The following is an 18201-nucleotide window of genomic DNA, read 5'->3' on the forward strand; positions in this document are numbered from 1 at the left end:
GCACTATCTGAGCCCCGGGGATTTACAAAGCCCTTCACACATAGCTGCCAAGCTGTTGTCAGAGGTTTCAGGCTCTGAGCTACTGTGGGAAGCAAAGAGCCCAGAGAGAGAAAAAAAGAAATGCACAGAGAAGGAAATAAAAGCAAGTGAGCTGATGAATCATGGCCACTGACAGAGAACAAAGAGGTCCCCATGTGGGAACAACCTCTGAAAGGAGAGAAAACCACGTAAAGAAAGAAAAAAAGGCAGAAAAAAAGGAAGGCTAGCATGGTTTCTATGTTAAATTTTTTATATCTTACCTAAACGTTTTGCTTTTCATTGAAATAATGACTCAGGGAGATGTTTGGATCAGTGATGCTGCACTTCACCTGGGATGTAGGTAGAATTTGGGTTACCTGGTCTCTGAGCACCCACGCTCCTGCACTGCCTCTCCTTTGCTATCAATCACTGCCCCTTCTCAGGGCTCCCAAAGCACCCAGACACAACATTTGCTTGTGCCCACAGCTGAGGAGACAGTTGGTCTTTTCCAACCTCTGCTGATTCACAGTCTACACACATTTTCCACATCTCAGGCAGGAGTCCTAACCACGAGGCTGCTATATAGCTACCCTCCTGGTAACAACTGGTTTACAATGTGGTTTTTCAGAAATGGCTTTGACTCCCTCAAAGAAGGTAATTTCTAATGCATGATGCTCCTGAGACGATTGCCTACAATTGCAGGAAAGATGGCTGTTCAGCCTCCCTCTGTGCAAAGCTCCTTGTCTTGCTTCGGCCAGGTCCCAGTCGGGGTGGGGGACCTCGTAATGTTTACACACTAAATTTTTGTCATGGGGCAATTGTTTGTGGCTGCTAGAATATGGCCCAAGAAAAAGTGGGAGTCATCAATCAAAAAGAAATATAGAGACAACTGAGACATTTGCCTTCCAAGTGGCAGACACTCAGGTTGTCACAATTTCCAGCTGGAATGACTTATTTTAGTTACACCATTGAGATCAATCTCTGGCTGCCAGCACTGCTTTTATTCATCTGGTAGATTGAAGCAAAACAAAACCCCCATCACCTACAGTTTGCTTTCATTATTTTGATGAGTCTCAAACTCATTGGCTCCAGGGATTGGAGGTTCTGCCAAAAATGCCTTGGCTCATTCATTAAAATTTAAGCCAACATTTGCAAACGTGGGTGCATGAGACAGAACAGCTGGATTCATTATTCTTACTACATCGCAAGTGATGTAGTGTCAAAAATGATTTCTATTCACTTTCCTAAGTGCTTATTTAGCTCTGACTGAGATACTGATGGCTGTGCGTTCTCAACTGACCTCATTGTCATTGTCTTCAGTGAAAAAAGGAAAAAGGAGTAGGACTGGTTAAATCTTTTCTCTCAAAGCTTGATACCCAAAGCAATGCCGCATCGACTCCCTGTTTCTTCCTATCACCATGCTACCCGATGTCTAGCTATCCCAATTTGCCCACATTTCCCAAGGCTCCAGACTCTAAACGTCTCTCTCCTTTCATTAGGAAACGGGTCCCAAACCCTGACACACCACTGGTGCAGCAATTCCAAATAAAAATGTGAATTACAAACAAGACGTCAGCATTAACGGTCCTGCCACAAACTCACAATGTCCTGCAGATATTTTTAATCAACTTTTCTGAGAAGTCTGAGCAAAAATGACAGACATGGCTAACTGATTTGGGCACTTCAGAAAACGTTTCCCTTCAGTCATCCAGAACAATAATTAGAGCCAGAAACTTGCTGAGACGCCAGAGATGATCTTAGCTTAATGCCATTGATATTGATCTCATGTTTATGCAATCACCATCACTGGTCAATAAAAACTATAAATGGCTCCCTCATGAATACTAATAGTAAATAATAAGGCAAATTTCTATGAATCAAATCTTGCAGTTTAATGCGAGAGTGGATTGTAAACAAGCCATTCACTTTTAGCATTTGTTCCAATGTTCACACTACATGACAAACATTGAAATACGCTCATTTTGGTTTCTGCAAACATCATTGTTTTAGTGAGCTTTCTCATTTGTTTGTGACAAGCTATTTGCTTCCGGATTTTACAGAAGGCTGCAATGTCGTAACTAACTTTTGCCATGAAGGTGAGCTGGACTAGAGCTCCCCGGAAGTTCAGTTCCTCCTTTCCGCCATGGGAAAGCAGACCGTGGTCTGATTTCTGCAGCCCTTCTTGCTCCCATCTTGTCTCTGTCCTTTTACATAGGTCTGAAGCACAACACTTGTACATCAGATCAAAGCATCCGTGCATAACTTTGAAGCTCCTAGGGAGGTCAAGCAGAAGCTGGAATGGGCAATTTTGTAGTAGAGGACTTCTCGGGATTTGATAGGTTGATGCATTGTGGACTAAGTTCATACCAGTAACTTTGGGAGAGGACTCCTCTGAGTGCAGCTGCACTAGGTGTCCCCCCTAGTCCCCATCGGCTCCCTGTAGAGCCCGCTGGTAGAAACGGGCACTTCTCACACACACTCTAACATAGGTTTGATGAACCTAAAAAAGCCCACTCCTGTCTGCTTACTACAAGAGTTTGGGTGGCTAGCTCTGATTCGTGATGGTAGGTGAGGTGAATCCCATCTCACCATGGAACTGTGCACAGCAGACTTGTTAATAACCCAAAATTTAAGGTATATCGCTGTCTCCCTGCTGTTGTTACTTGAGCTGAGCTTGTCACCACTGTCCCAGGGTAACCAGCACAGCAGATATACCAAATTTCTCACAGCTAGCTTGACCTTATGTAACTTCATACATGGAAAGCTTAAACTGGGTGCTATGCTAGCTGCTATATGAATGACTCAGTGTAAATGCATCAAAGGGCTTGTTTTAATGTTAACTGAAATAGGACTGGATTCTCAAAAAGCGCTCACAACTGCCGTTTCTATACTATCTCTTCAAAATAAAACAGCCAGACTCTGTAAAAAGGAAATCTTCACAGAAATGGAATACCAGTAAGTACATCCAAGCAACAGTCTCTCAGTTACCATTAGTGCCTGCAGGAAAAACAGAAAAGGTTTAGCCTATTAGACACTAAAGAGTAAAATTACCTGTATATTATGCCCTTGGAATGGAGGAACTGGAGCCCGCATATGATTTCAGCAGCATAAAACCTGTGTGACAGAAGGCACAAGTTAGAATGGATGCTTCCCAACAGGCACTTTCAACTAGACCCAAAAAGATGGAAACTTTATCTCCACAGGAGCCAAAATTTTATTATGTTCCCAGCAGGCTTGAAGTGTCTCCAGAAGGCTTGGGGTAACTGGGTTTTCCAGGTAACTGACGGATGATGTGAGATTCCCAAAAGCATGCCACACGGCTAGCAGCCCAACTCCAACTGAAACCACTTTGTGAAATCGTGGGGATTTAGAGCCTGCTCATCTTCAGGGTTTTGGAAGCCACACTGCATGGCTAGCTGCACTTTTTTAATATGTAACTGACTCTGAGGACATGTCCTTCACTGCCCAAGGATGTCTCCAGATCAGCTGCGGAGCAAAAAACCACCACCCCGCTCCTACTGCCTACCCTGCCTTGCCTCAAGATATGGTCCCTGTTGCAAGGAAGGCAGACAGGGTGGTGTCTGTGTCTTTCCCTTATTTACATATTTAAAGTAAATCAATGAGTTACAGTGATGTACCGGACTGCAAACTGCAAATTACAGTTAATGCCTCAGACCTCAAAACAGCTGCTATAATTTGCCGTGTTCAGTAGACAAACAGTCTACTGAACTCCACAACTCCACAAACAGTGGAGTGGTCCCAGCAATGGGACAGGCAGGTGGGCATCTGCGTTTGGGGACCACAGACAATCTCCTTGGCTTGCCAAACAGACCTCTTCTGCTCAGATTTATGACTTTTGAAATTTTATCCCAGATAGATATGAACTACCTAGGAGTTTGGTGGCCTTTCTCTGGAGTCTTTTAGAGTTCGAGACCTTTCTTCTCAACACATTTCTGCCTAAAGGACAACACCATATCCTTCTGCAAAGAGGCAGCATAAGGCTGAAGCACCATTGCACAGTGGAAGTGCTCTCCCAGAAGGGAATGTGACCGCAGGATCGTATGCCCCTCCAGTGTTACACAGCTCTGCTCCCTCAGTCTTCAATGCATTGGCCCTTAATTCTGAACATTCAAATGCTTTTGAAAAAATCATCAAATTAAACACTGATTTAAATGAGGGTTTGGGTTTTTTTTTTTTAATTATTAAATAAAAATTACTTCCTATAGTGGATTCAATATTGACTTTTAAAATACCTTTTGCTCACAGAACGATTAAAAGCACCTTTCATTTATTCAAATTCTTCTATTTACTTTAATCAAAGTGAAATAAATTTTTAACTCCCTGTTGGTGTATTAATTTTTTATTTAAATTTACCTTTTGCACTTTTGACAGGTTTTATCTCTTCCCCCCTCCCCTCTCCTCTCCCTTGAACCTTAAAGGGAAAATCCCATTAATTCTAACAAACAACTGCTTCACCTCTGATCACTAGACTGGGAACCTCAGCTTAAGCAGGTCCTGCAGCTTGGCTACAGGCCACCCAATGGTTGGCTGTAGCCACCCATATTTGGTTCCACAGATGGCTTAAAATGTATCTGTGGGATTTCTTTGATGGTGGTAAATCTGGGGTGGAGGTTGGGTCCACAATGTCATTACTGGGGCCTCCAATTATGGGCTGAGCAAGAACTCAATGAGTACAATGAAGAGCAACCCCAGCAGACACCTGTAGGGGTTGACCCTTATCCATGGGCCTTGTAAATAAGGTCTTAGGCATGCTTGGGGCTGTTTATAGACAGTGGAGGCACCTCCAGAGGTAAGACCTCAGGTGGATTGAAAGGTCCCTCTGGAGTCCCTCTCTGTTTGAGGGACAGCAGTCCTGGGAAGGGGACTGATCCAGCAAGCAGGGCAGCCTAAGGGACAGCTTCTGTCCAGCTCAGCTCTCGGCCCTGAACAAATGTTTGTGGGACTATGCTGAGGTTAGCGCAAAATATGGGAGCCAGGTCACAGGCTAGAAGGAGGTCCCTGGTTTGCAGGCTAAAGCATAAGCCTGCAGGCAGATGCAATGCTGACGAGGGTGTAGCAGCGTCTGTAACGCTTCCAGACAGAAATAGCTTCCCTGGTTGACCAAGAATGCAAAGTAAGGTCATGTCTGACTGAAATCAGCTGTGTGGATGGGCTCTAAAAAGCTTTCTGTGGGAGGGGAAAGAGGACAGGGAGAGGAAGTGACTTGCTCCAAGTCCGTCATTGAGTCAGGGTGATGACCTGCATGTCTATTTTGGTCAGTTTGGAGAGAGCTGGGATAGAGAGTGATTCTGCTTCCAGCACAAGCATTATCCTGACTTTGCAGCTGGGTAAGGTGCAGAGAGGTCAAATGATTTGCCCAAGGCTTCCTTTACAAGACAGTAGCAGAGCTGGAAATAAAATGAAGATCCCTGGTGCCTCCAGCTGCTGCCTTTGCTTCTACCATGCATGTGACTTGCAAGCCAAAAGGTAATAATAACATCTTACGTTGCTCTGGGAAGGTCGAACTTATGACAACTCTGGATATGGAACATGAGGTCTCCTCCATTGAGGTATTCCATCACAAAAAAGAGGTTTTCCTAGAGAATGAGACAAGATGACAATAAGGGGTGGGGAAGGGTGAGATAAAATTGAAAAAACCCCCACCCAGAAAGCACGCAAAAAGAGGAAGGAAAAGATTACAGTGAGGGTTTTGGAAAGAAAGCAGTTTCTTTTTCAGATTCCTCATTTCTCCTTTATTCTCTAAGCCCATACTCACCCTCTCTGCTCTGATTTGTATAAACAGCATTAGCAAACATTGCAAATCCACTTAATAACCAGCTGGTGCCATTGATTTTTACCAGTAGACCTCAAGGTTCACTAGGAGGGGATGAGTGACTCTACAGTGCCTGTATAACAGAAGGACAGATGGACAAGCTTCCTGAGGGACTAGTGGAAGAAGCAGAAGTAAATCCCAGGTCTCCTCTGGTCCCCAGCCCAGTGCATTATCCATCCCGTGGAGTGATCTCAAGCTGGTGTTACCCGCATTCCTGCACATCTTTTGTGGAGGCACATCGGTCTGACCTTTTCAAGTTATCAGAAACACGGGCCAGATGCTGCAACCTGTTTTAAGCACACACTTGGTTTTAAACCTGGGAGCTGCTCTATTAAATAAGGCAGGATGTAACTTGCTAGTGGGAAGATTCATGAATTAATCATATTTCTGGATACCCATTGAGTGCTTGCATGTCAGAGAAGACTGGAAAAAGATCCAGTCTTTGTCCCCAGTTGCATGCAACCATCAGCCGTTCTACCAGGGCACTGGGAAACTCTCCTCCTGGTACATAGAAAGGATGGGAGGAATCTCTGTATTGAATAAAGAGCAGAACAGATAGTCAAGGTTTCCTTTGCAATCCTTGATGGACACCATATTGATCCCCTTGCTGCTTCATGAGCCATAACCACCACCAGGCCCCCACAGAAGCTGGAGGCTGATTCAGACCAATCCCCTCCACATTGAATTGCACCTACAAAGCAGCAGGGGTGCCTTTTTCTGGAAGAAGAGTATCTGTGCAATAAGTTATGCTCCCAGTTTAAACTTCTGTTTCAGGAGTCTCAGTTTTTGTGCATAAATGCATGGATAAAATAAAATGGATGCAATTTTTTTTTTTTTTCTCAAAAGCCTCTCTCTGTTCTGTACACATCTGAAGTTAGTCATCTCCAGGCTATGTTAAAGTCTATGAATATCTTCCCCTTGTTGTGTATTGCCCATCACAATTTTTTTGGGGGGAAATAGTTCTTTTCACTTATATTTTTAACAGTCAAAGGAAGATTTTTATCCATAAGATCTAACGTAAGCATCTCTGGCAGCAAGCCAAGATCTGGCTATTTAAAAACCCAAGTATTTGTTCCTTTCAAATAACAGCTGTCTGCTCTAATTTGTGCAATTTCTTTAGCCAGATCCTTTTAATTACAGTACTCTTATTTAAATGGACGTCTGGCTGGAAACCCTACCTGTCATCCAACAAGCACAGGGCCAGATCTGGCCTCCCAGGGAAAGAATACAAAATTTTGCCAATAAACCAAATGGGTGCAGGTTTTCAGTTTGAAGGCCTTGCATCTGTAGAGGTCTGTGCACATAAGTCAGTTTAAGCAAGTAAGAAGGCCAAATGGGGATGGGCAATTTAGCATAGAAACGCATAAATCTTGGAAGCAATGTGAGCTCAGGAGCCCGTTAGGAAAACACTTGAACAGATGCTCTTTGTGAAGGTACACAGGGATGTGATGAAGTTTACCTAACAACAGACCAGCAGCCCCATGTATCACACTGGGACAGAAGAAACCTCATGGATCTTCAAATACGCCAGACTCGGCTTCAGTGGACTGGGAAGGAGAAAACCCCTGGGTTTCCCTGGAAAGTCCACTGAGTTTGGCTACACCTTATCACGCATATTTAAGCATAACGTAAAGTCCACGTTTATTCAGCAGTCGTGCTCTGCTTGCTCATGGATTTGAGCAACCATCTGATGCACCTATTTAATTAAACTGGAGACTCTAACCTGAAACTGGGGACTTTGGCAGTATCCTTCTGCCATCTGAGAAAAGAAAAGGTGGACAACCTCTCAGGTTAATTGGCATCCAAAGATCATTATATGAACTCAGTTGCTCAACTGTCTAAAGCTATGAAGCTGAAAGCTACAAACTTGACTTAGGCATGATTAATACTGAAGTTCATGGTCTACCAGGTGCTACAGAGTGGTACATAAATGCTGTTGAAAAGAAAGATGGCATCACTCTTGAGTTTTCTGCTCTGAGACTCGGAAGTTCCCCTTGCTTCTTACAAAGGTCAGCTGTCTGGAACAGCCCATGGAGAAAAATTGCTTGAGATCAGCCCTGAATACATCAGTATGAGTAGCAAGATGTAACCAAGCAGTGCAAGCTGCAACAAAAGATTGAAGACAGCTTCCTAAGCCTGAGATCTACAGAGCCGTAGAACACGTTAAAAATGGGAAGTGGCAAAACCCATGCTTGAAACCACCGAAAATTCAACAGTGTGCTAGACGTTAAAGGGTTAGAACGGCAAGGAGGACATGTTTGCAGACAGGCTCCAACCTACACTTCCTCTTGTCCTGGGAAAGTTATCTGATGGCTCCTGTCTGATACTGCCAGGCTCTGAAGTCTGTCAGCACCTGGAGCAGGTGAGAGTGGGTTAAGTGGGTATTTCCCAAGATGTGGCAGCTCGGATAGCATGACTTTATCACGCCCTTATCCCCTACGATGGTTCTAGTTCAGGGATGCTAAGCAAACAAACAGGAATGCTGTTCCTCAGTGATGGGACCTACACAGCTCTGAAGGAGGCTTGGGAAGGGCCCCTGGCCTTCAGCCTAACTGTCTGCCTTGCAGACAGATGACAGACGATTTGCTGACCTCCTGTGAGAGCATCCTTGGGTAGCGAACACTCAAGTCAAACTTCTGGTCACAGTTCCAGACTTGCACAACAGAACAGAGCGAGTCTGGTCTCTTGGCAGAGTTTGGGGCCATCTTTTACAACCACAGAGCTCAAGGAGGACTGTAAAGGCATTTCCTGCGCTCAGCGATGGACACTGCCCCAGGATAGCTGGCACTAGTTGTCTTGTGGACATCCATATATCAGCCATTCCCTACTTCTAGATCATCTTCCAGAGGCCTTCTCCATTGCAGCAGGGGGAACATGACAAACCCCTCTGCGGGAGGATGAAGCGCTGCTCCTACAGCAGACAGAACTGTACAACATGATGCTGTACAACACACGGTTAGACACATGCAGGTGTGCATCCTGCACACAAAATAACATGGTTCCCTAGTCGACTCAGTCCCGCCAGGCGCTGAAAGACTTGATTACTGCAAGAACTCAATTTCTTGCCCTATCAATCCCGCAGTGCCTGTGCTGAGCTGAGCTCCTCTCTGCAGAGCCACCTGCTCCCTCTGCCTCTCCAGGACATGGCAGGGATGGAGTTAAACCAACCTGCTTCTGTTCTGCATGCAACTGCTGTGAGAGTGAATAGTCACTATCAGAGATGCTTTCAACTTTATAAACAATGAGTATAAAGCAGGCAGCATTTAAACTGATCTTTTTTGAAGGTACATCCTATAACAGGCTCTTAAAATCCTCAAACCAGCTGGAAGCCCTCCAGAGCACTTTTCTGCAGAGATTTTCAGATTTTATTTTCTTTGCATTTGAAAGCACTTGCATACATACAAATACACAATTTAACACCATTTACTGAAGAGCAAAAATTCTTCTTCCCTGGGCTTCCAGGGGGATGAATATCAGAATAATTAATGCTGTAGGACAGCGTGGCTTTACCCTTATTTAGGGCAGTTACCCTAGCAAAAGGGTCCATGCGGAGAAGGCTCCACAATGCATATTACATGACCTAACCTCACTGCGTGCCCATTGAATTAGGTTGGCCCTTGCCAAGAGACAGGTTTGACACCATGCAACTCCTGCAGCTGATTCTTGTCTCACATTTTCATGCAGCTCAGCCCAGCCCAGTCTGGGTGCTCATCCATGCTTCAGATCTATTTTATGTCATGGGATAGATGGGAGCCAAAGGCCTCTCAGCCCTTCTCCACCACACTACCCAGTGAGTGCTGCAGTCCCATCGCAGTGTCCCATCCAGTGGGAAAGCAAGCAAGGCACGTGCTCCTCACTGTGTCTCCTCCCACGAGGAACAGCTAACGCAGGGTCACTCCTTGCTAGTAGGTGACCATAGGAGATACTAACATTGCTATCTGCACCATCTGGGGATGAGCAAAGCCAATTTGTTACAGGTTAAAGCAACCTCTGGTTTAATTTTGTTTTCTGGTTTAAAGACTTTTTTTTTCCCCCTCTTGTGTAATATCAGTCTATCTTCTGGAGATGGCAGCATTTCTTCCAGCTGTCAAATAATCCAGTCCAGTCCCTGGTTTCACGACTTATTTTTTTGTTCTAATCTTTACACTGTCAGCATTTTTGACTGCATGTTAAACTGCTCATTTGGGACGCTTAGCTTTGTGTGCCCATCTACTTGGTACAAAGCATATGAATATATTTATACACATATATAAAAATACATACGTATACATAAAGGTGCAGACATGGCTGGCAACAGCTCCTTTCACTTGAGTTCTGAGATCCCAGGACCCTTCCTCACAGCTCAGAGCAGGCAGAGTACATCCCTTACAGTGGTAAACTGAGTTACTATCAGCCCTGTCTTGCAAGAAAAAGTGGCTTTCCCTATCAGTACGGGGTGGGATCTTGGAAAGAGACTAATTTTCTCAAGGTTAGAAAAAAAATTCTGTGAAAATCTGGGGATTAAAAAAATCACCAGACCTAAAACTAAACAAAAAGTAGTCAAATTTATGAAACATAAATTATCAGCTGAAAAATAATGGAAAAAAAAGTAATGTTTTTATTTTAAGAAGTCAACTTTTTTTCAGGACAAAGAGCAGCTACACTGCAGACTTTTAGAAATCTCAGGCAAAGCTGAATGCATTTTGGGCTGATTTTCCTCAGAGGTGGACAACAGGAAGGCAATTAGAATACATATATTTAATATGTCAATCATCTATCACTCAAAAAAACTATGATTATGAGCTGGCCCCCTCTTTTCCTTGCCAATACACTCCACCTGTTCAAACCACATGGGCTGACACCACCTAGAAGTGTCTCGTAAAGACTTCATTTTTTTGATGTTATAATTACAGCTGCTCAGACCTTCTCTGGCAGAAGCTTGTTGAAATCCCAAAGCTCTGCTGAGACGCTGCTATTTCTACTGAACCATGTTGAAATTTTGGCCAGGATTGAATGAGACCTTGCCAGTTTTCCTGCCTGCTGGTTGCAAGAGGTAAAATCCCCAAAGCCTCCTTAAACGTCCCAGTTCTTCCCCAGCTTTCCCATTAGCTGGCTCAAATTTGGCCAGCTAGCCTTGAATCAGATGTTTCCAAGCTGACTTATCCCCCACAAAATACTAGGAGGATGGAGACCTAGAAACCTTGAAGCTTCAAGATTGTGTCTCCCAAATGGCTGAACACCAAGATATGGGATGGTTTGTGCAAGGGAAAAATCGCTGTGTTGCCCTGTACTCTCTTCCTTACCCTTCCTTCCTGGTCAATGCCAAAAACTGGATGCTGGCTAGAAAGATACTGGTCTGACCTCACAGGACACCTCATCCTGTGACCAAGATTTTTCTTGTGCTTCTAGTTTAGTCCATCCAATATTTTGTTGTGTTTCAGTGGTTCAGCAGTGCTGGAAGTCAAGGCTTGCAACCTCCCCTCCCTGCAGGATGACTTCTCCTGCAATGCATCAGCGTTCTGCAGCCATGCTGTGGTCAGAGAGGATCCTGCATTGCCTGGGAAGGGCACGTGAGCCTGAGCCAGGGCTGCTCAGAAGGTCCGTGGCACAGTCAGGCAATGGAGCTGAACAGCTAACGGGTGTGAAACGCGTGTATGCCAACCTACACGGTCTGATTCAGGTCAAATAATTCAGCCCCGTCCCTCTAACAGCAAGACAAAGATAGGAGAAAACTGAAATTTCCCTTGGAAAATTTGGAAGGAATTGCAGTTTCCTCCAAGGAGATATTTTAATGAGAAATCCCCTGAAAATACTCATGGAAAACACTTCAGAGCCTAAGAATTTTTAAATTAGGATCACGCTCCTTATTAACAATCCTTTTCTCCTTCCTGCCAATGTAAGAGATTTTAAAGTCAGTATTAAGCACATTAAAACAACAGAGCATGTGAAAATGGCTCACCACCAGGACTTTAAAAAGATATAATACATTAGTAAAGCAGAAAAGAAATGTTTCTGTAACATTTCCTTTTAAATTGCAATAAAGATTACTTCTCTTTTGGGTTGAGATAGTCTTCTGTGTTGCCATTTTGTGCTACAAGCCAAAATGCCTAAGGACTTAATTTGCATTAGGGTGTGAATAAAAACTTGGTCAATGAAGTAAAGAAACAGAAACAAAAGTGACTTTCAAAAAGGGAAAGCCTATTTTTATCACAGAAGATCAGTGAAATGCAAAAAGAAGAATAAAACATAAGCACTGGGATGCCAGTCACTGTTTTGGCATTACTGATTTGGGGATTTTACAGAATTATAAACATGTTTTTCCTCCTCTTTAACATAACAGTGTCCCTTTAAATCTAATACAACAGAATAGCTCTCCAAGCTTGTTGTTAAAATTCACACCATATAATTATGTCAGCTGAATATCTGGATGCAAAGATTACTGAAGTAAAATACAACAGCCAAGTTCAAAAACAGATCGGGGAAAAAAAACCCATGTGTTTGAATTTATTCTCATGTAGCAAAACATGACAAGTATTCTGAGTTTTGAAAGCACTGATCATTCAGCCTCCGCAGGAATAAAAAGGAGCATTAGGTGCCTGGTGCCTACAAAAACCTGTCTGAAGGGCTGTCAAGCTTCATATATTTCAGCATTCACTGATTACCTGGGTTGAGGCCAGGAAGAAACTCATCCCAGAGCTCAGAAAACTGTCAACAGCTTATATGACTTTTTTTCCCCTCTAGAGACATGGGGACTACTGAGATTCTTGTTTCAGTATAGGAATATTCCTATTTTTACTGTCCTTTGCAGAGGCACTCAGTACCTGAAGCAGTTCAGAAACCTTGCGAGTCAAAGCATTACAGATTCAGGACAGTGTTGGCACATGCATTTCTGTTTGAAACTACTTATCTACCCAGTGAAACCTTAAAAAAATATTTCAATTTTTCAATTGAAAATTCAAGTTTTCAATATTAAAGTCCAGAGAGGGAGTACACAGCAGTGCCCTGGCTTCTAAAATAATTGCTCTAAAATGTATTACGTCTGAACCATGCTGTCATTTGAGCCATGAAAGACTGTCCACGGCTTGTCACAGCTCTCCTGCTCTGAATGACTTCCATGCGTTAAGCGATCGCCGCTTGGCTTGCGAAGGTCAGAGGAGAAAAACATAAGCTCGGAATCAATCACAGCCTAGAGCTGCTTTGGCCTGGGCAGCCACATTCCAGCTTCTGTATCTCTGAACTTGAGGGCAAAATGGAGAGATCAAATAACTTTAAAGGGACAAGGCTGACTTGGGATGAGATGGATGGAGATTCTTTCTGTATGTCAAGAGGGCAATACTGTGATGCTGCTCGTAAGACAGCACAGGAAAAGATCACTTGGGTTTTTGAGCCTGGCACCTATGGATTTTTCAGGCACTCATTGCTTTTCCATCCTGCAGGTTTTTCTTTCGTCAGCCACAGCTGGAAGTACAGTCCCCCCCCTTAAATGGTCAGTAAATCCCATCTGGCTCCTGGCATGACTCCATTCGGTCTCTCATCTTTTTGCCATGGTCTCATGAGAGAAGTGGACACTTGCATGCATGCACTGCCTGAAACCAGAGCTGCAGACTGCCACTGCCGTATTCACCCTGAACCTGACCTCCAGCTTCCAGACCAGGGCTGGACCAGGCTGGACCACAGACAACATGGTTCTGCTGCTGCATGCAAGTCAGCCGCTGGCATTAGTCAACCTCTCCTTGGACACCTGGAGTTACGGGCAGCACAAGCAGCTGTCCCTGGAGTATGAGCTCCCTCATAGAGCTGTGACTGTTGTGAATCAGTCAGTTAATTAAGTCTTCATTTTCTTTGCTTTTGGAATTGGGTCATTTATATTTTCCTCTGAAATCTAGCCCCAAAATGAATTCCTTTCCTCTCTAGACAAGGATCCATTCCCAGGACATGCTGTCCTCACTGACAGTCCTGAAGGGGTTAAACATGAATGCCTGGGCTTAGTGTCACATCGCCTACAGCAGTTCGCAGGCACTCCCTGTTATAAATTCAATCTGTCTTTAAACAGGTGCCGCATCCCCCGGGTGACTGGGATATACCGCAGAGGTTATATTTGTTTCTCCTGACCCCGCAGAAGCAGCAAGCCTCTTGCTGAGCAGGTCCTAACCTCACACCAAGCAGTATTTTGTATCACTAAATCCTGGGACTGAACGGCGACTGGGAGCATCCTAACAAAACCCTGAACAAGCAGCCTTTGGAGAGTGATGTTCCTCTGAATTCGAGCTTTGGGATAGCAAACACCTCTCAGGAGTGGTTTGGGTAGGTTGGACAGACAAGACAATCTCTCAAAATTCCTTCCATCATTTTTTTCTATGCCTTGTGTGTGCTTTAGTGTTAAGATGATTCATTGTGGCTGTAGAAAAGGCTCTGGAAAGCTAACGGTGGTTCATTGCCATGTAGGGCCATGAAGGTATATACATTACTTAAATGTCACTTCAATTTTGCTTTGGAGTTCTAACCAGGATTTCAGATGAAGACGCTTTGTGCTGCCCCTCTGAACTGCAGCTTTCACCACCAGTGGTCCTGCATGAATTAGGAAGTCTGATGCAATTTAGTGGTAACTGGGGGCAAAGAAGATTACCAAAGTGAATGACAGCATGTTTATTCTCCATAATCAGAGTTTCTTCAGTTATCTCCAATCCAGGCTAGTCGCTGCAGCATACCGCTTCACGGTCCAAGAGATTCAGATAACACCAGTGTGGGCACATCTGCATCCTGGCTGTGGATGTGGCCTTTGCACATCCTCAGCCCAGGGTACCAGGACACAGATTTTAATAGTGGGTCTCTGCATAGCCACCTCAATCAGTCTTGGATGCCATAATCCTCAAATGCACCCCCCAGGTTAATGTGAGGAAGGCAGATGAAATTTCTAGAGCCATTTCCCAAGTGGTTAACCTGAAGATCCCTTCCCTTAGCACCACCTCATGTCCAAGCTATTCCCTAACATCTAGGAGACTTAAGCCCTTCACTAAGTACCTGTATCTCAGCAAAGCATCCTCAGCCCATGGAGGAAGGTGACAGATCCTTTTCTTACCTTAGTCTGGAACGTACAGAAGACATGAGTCAGGAATGGGTGCTCCCAAGCTAAGGAGAGGACTCTCTTCTCCACCATTGTACATTCAACGTCATCATCCATCAGCACCACATCCTTCTTCAGGGCTTTCACGGCAAAATACTGGTCTGTGCTCTTCAGCTCTGCAAGGAACACCTAGGGTGGAAACAGCTGCTCAGAAAGAGCAATGCTTTTCTCTCCAGAGCTGGAAACACAGCCATGTGAGGATGGGAGCTGAGCTCTGGGGAATTCACTAGGGTAGACCTTAAAAAAGTTGATGTTTAAGGCCCAGTTCTGCCATTAAGACTTTGTAGACTTTGAGTTTGTTTCCCACACCCAGAATAGTTTTATGAAGCTGAACCCTGGGGAAGGATGAGAAGGTCTTGGCACTTACAAGAGCAGGGGCTACATGCTCGTATGGACAGGACAGGTCAGAGAGCCAAACACTTCTGATAACAGAAAACATCTTTATGCAAATGCTCATGAGATATATTTCCTGTTTTTAACTTCAAATAACAAAACATAGAATATTGCTTTGTCAACATGTGAAATGCAAATGTCCTGCACCAGATCCTCAGCAGGTGTAAACTGATGTCCACCAGTAGTTTATAAACTGATGTCCACCACTGATCTATATCAGACGTGCCTTTCTCTCCTTCCTCCCAGTTAGCAGGAGGCCTGAGCAAACAGGCTGGGTCCCCCATGCTTCTGCAGGACTTCTTCTCTGAGAAGAGCAAAACACATCCCAGAGGAGTTAGGACCCCTATCTATTTTTATGGGAAGGGAAAATGAGACACGGAGCAGCAGAAAAGGGTTTTCTAGAGACCACAGAGCAAAAAAGTCTCCTCTGGAAGGCAGTGCCAGTCCTGATCTTTACGCTAACAGGCTGTTAACACTGTTTCCCACAGACTGAATAAATACGTAAGATTCATCAAAGAGGTCTTTGAAGTTCTCTACCAGACACTATTTACTGAGTAAGCTCAGACATGTTTTAGCCCTGACAAAAGTTTTATTTACCCTTTTGGCTACTGCTGCATTTCACTTTGTAGCACTAGACAGAGAGTAGAGCCTAGAGCCTCCCTCTGTTTCTGCAGTGAATGACCAGAAATGCTAACAGTGCTGATGCTGCAGGCACCCTTTTTACCCCTGTTTTTGTGCAGGGCATTGATCTCCTGGGGAAACTGGGGAATGCAGTACATTTGTGACTTGTGCTGTGACTTCCAAGGTGCAGGTAGACAATGCTAGATCTCATGCAGAGGGGCCTTCCTCACAGGTCTGGCCCTCAACCTCCCTGCTCCAGGCAGAGCTGGAGAGACCCCTCAGGCACTGAGATCTGCACACCCTGTTCCCTCTGTGGGGAAGCGAATCTTGCTCTAAGCAAATAAGGGCACCAGGAGCAACACCTACACAGGAAACTTGTGGGTGACGTTTGTTGCAGAAGGGCATGAAATAGCCCATCCTCTCCACACCCACATGCTGCACTGCAGAGAGATGCAGACGCTTGCAGGCTTGGAGAGTCCATGTTAACCCAGGGGGCTGAAGCAAGGTACAGAACCTGCTTCAATGGAGGTATTCAAGACTTGACTAGACAAACCCCTGAGCAACCTCATCTGATTAGACCTGTTTCAAGCAGCAGGTTGGATTAGATGACCTCCAGAGGTCCCTTCTTTCCAACGTAAATGTTTCTATGACATCTATGCTCTTGAGTCCAGGTTAGTCTGGGCTGTGGATTTGGGGTATTCTGGCTTAGCTCTAACTGAGATGCCTCAGCTCTGCTTCCCATGCAAACTGTAGACATGCCAAGTATTTTCAAGTATGGAAAGGCAACACAGCAAATATTTCACCAGTTTAAGAATTGGCTGCAGCAATTGCTCCAGCTCAGTTAGCAGGCAAAAAGCAGCCCTTCCTTAAGGCACAGTTTCCACCTTGGAAAGACGTGGGATCTGAGCAATGCGATACATAATGATACTCATTCTCCTTATAGGCTGTGAAAATACAATGGTGAGTTCCTCTGAAATTGCTTCATGCAGCTCTGCGCTGGCACTGAATAACACGAGTCCCCTTCCAGGGGACATCTGCAAGAAGGAGGAACAATCCACAATTCAATCCACATTCATCAAGATTAATGAGTCCACTGAAAACAGGTGGTTCTTGTTTCAAAAGCACAAATTCTTGGCTGTTGCAAAATTTGCTTTATGCTGTAGCACAGACTGGAGCTGGGAATGAGCAGTTAGCACTCCCAGCTGGGGACCTGCTGCTCTGGAGAGGGAGGTGTTCACACTCAACTTTTCAGCTAATGCTTCCGCCTCCCTCCGAGCTTGCTCAGCTAAGTTGGCAGGAGTAGCTGCACGAAAGGGGACAGCAAGGAAATCTTTCCCACTGGCTCTCTGTGGATGCCCAGGCCCCATCAATCTGCACAGAAGGGGAAGTTGCAGCTTTACTTGGCTGCTTTCCTCTCCTGTCATGGTCATTCATGAGACAGCAAACTAATGGGGCAGAGGGAAGGGCAAGGAAGACCTTTGTCTTAGGCAAGGGGAAGACCGAGTTCAAGACTCAGCCATGCCAGAGCAAGGGTTCTTTGAGGGCTTGGAGATGTTTTTTTCCTAAGTGGCCTTCAAACCACATGCTATTTAGTGCCATAATAAGCAATATGCAGACCTACGCAGTTGCGTCTAGTACCCTGATGCTTACCTTGCCAAAACTGCCCTTCCCCAACATCTTGTGCAGGACAAAATCTTCGATGGTTAGTTTTAGCTGCACTTGGTGCTCTTCTTGCTTCTGAGGCTGTTCTCCCAAGTCTGACTCTATCAGAGACTCCCCCTTCACTGTGCCCTCCACCGGAGTCTCCCAGGAGATGCCCTGTGGCTCTGCAACACACATCAAAGCATTCAAATAAACCCCTGGAAATGAACAGAAAATCCCCAGAATGCTTACAGGTATCGTGTTTAGAGTTTTAAAAGGGTATTTTAAATAAATGAAAATGTGGTGGCCAGTAGATTGGCTCTGCTCCCACATTGCTTTCTCTCTGGAGGAAATTTTAATCCAGTATAACTTCACCTTCTTCAGTAGCATTACTCCCACTTTACAGATTCCTTCATAGAATCATAGAATCATAGAATCATAGAATCATAGAATAGTTTGGGTTGGAAAGGACCTTTAAAGGTCATCTAGTCCAAACGCCCTGCAATGAGCAGGGACATCTTCAACTCGATCAGGTTGCTCAGAGCCCCGGCCAACCTGGCCTTGAATGTTTCCAGGGATGAGGCATCTACCA

The 18201-nt window shown here is 44.7% G+C and overlaps 1 protein-coding gene across 2 annotated transcripts in view; it reads right to left on the minus strand.

Annotated features, from left to right (window-relative positions):
• The window catches only part of PRKCQ (protein kinase C theta), a 47092-nt gene that overhangs the window by 11909 nt on the left and 16982 nt on the right, over positions 1–18201 (minus strand). For both annotated transcript variants that reach the window (XM_075519209.1, XM_075519125.1), the window contains 4 exons: positions 17619–17794; positions 14910–15083; positions 5524–5615; positions 3070–3132 (listed from right to left, as the gene is read on the minus strand). In XM_075519209.1, the coding sequence (XP_075375324.1) occupies positions 3070–3132; positions 5524–5615; positions 14910–15083; positions 17619–17794 (505 nt within the window). The remainder of the gene's footprint in view (positions 1–3069; positions 3133–5523; positions 5616–14909; positions 15084–17618; positions 17795–18201) is intronic.

Source organism: Mycteria americana, chromosome 1 (genome assembly GCF_035582795.1).
Source record: "Mycteria americana isolate JAX WOST 10 ecotype Jacksonville Zoo and Gardens chromosome 1, USCA_MyAme_1.0, whole genome shotgun sequence".
In the NCBI taxonomy this organism is placed as follows: Eukaryota; Metazoa; Chordata; class Aves; order Ciconiiformes; family Ciconiidae; genus Mycteria; species Mycteria americana.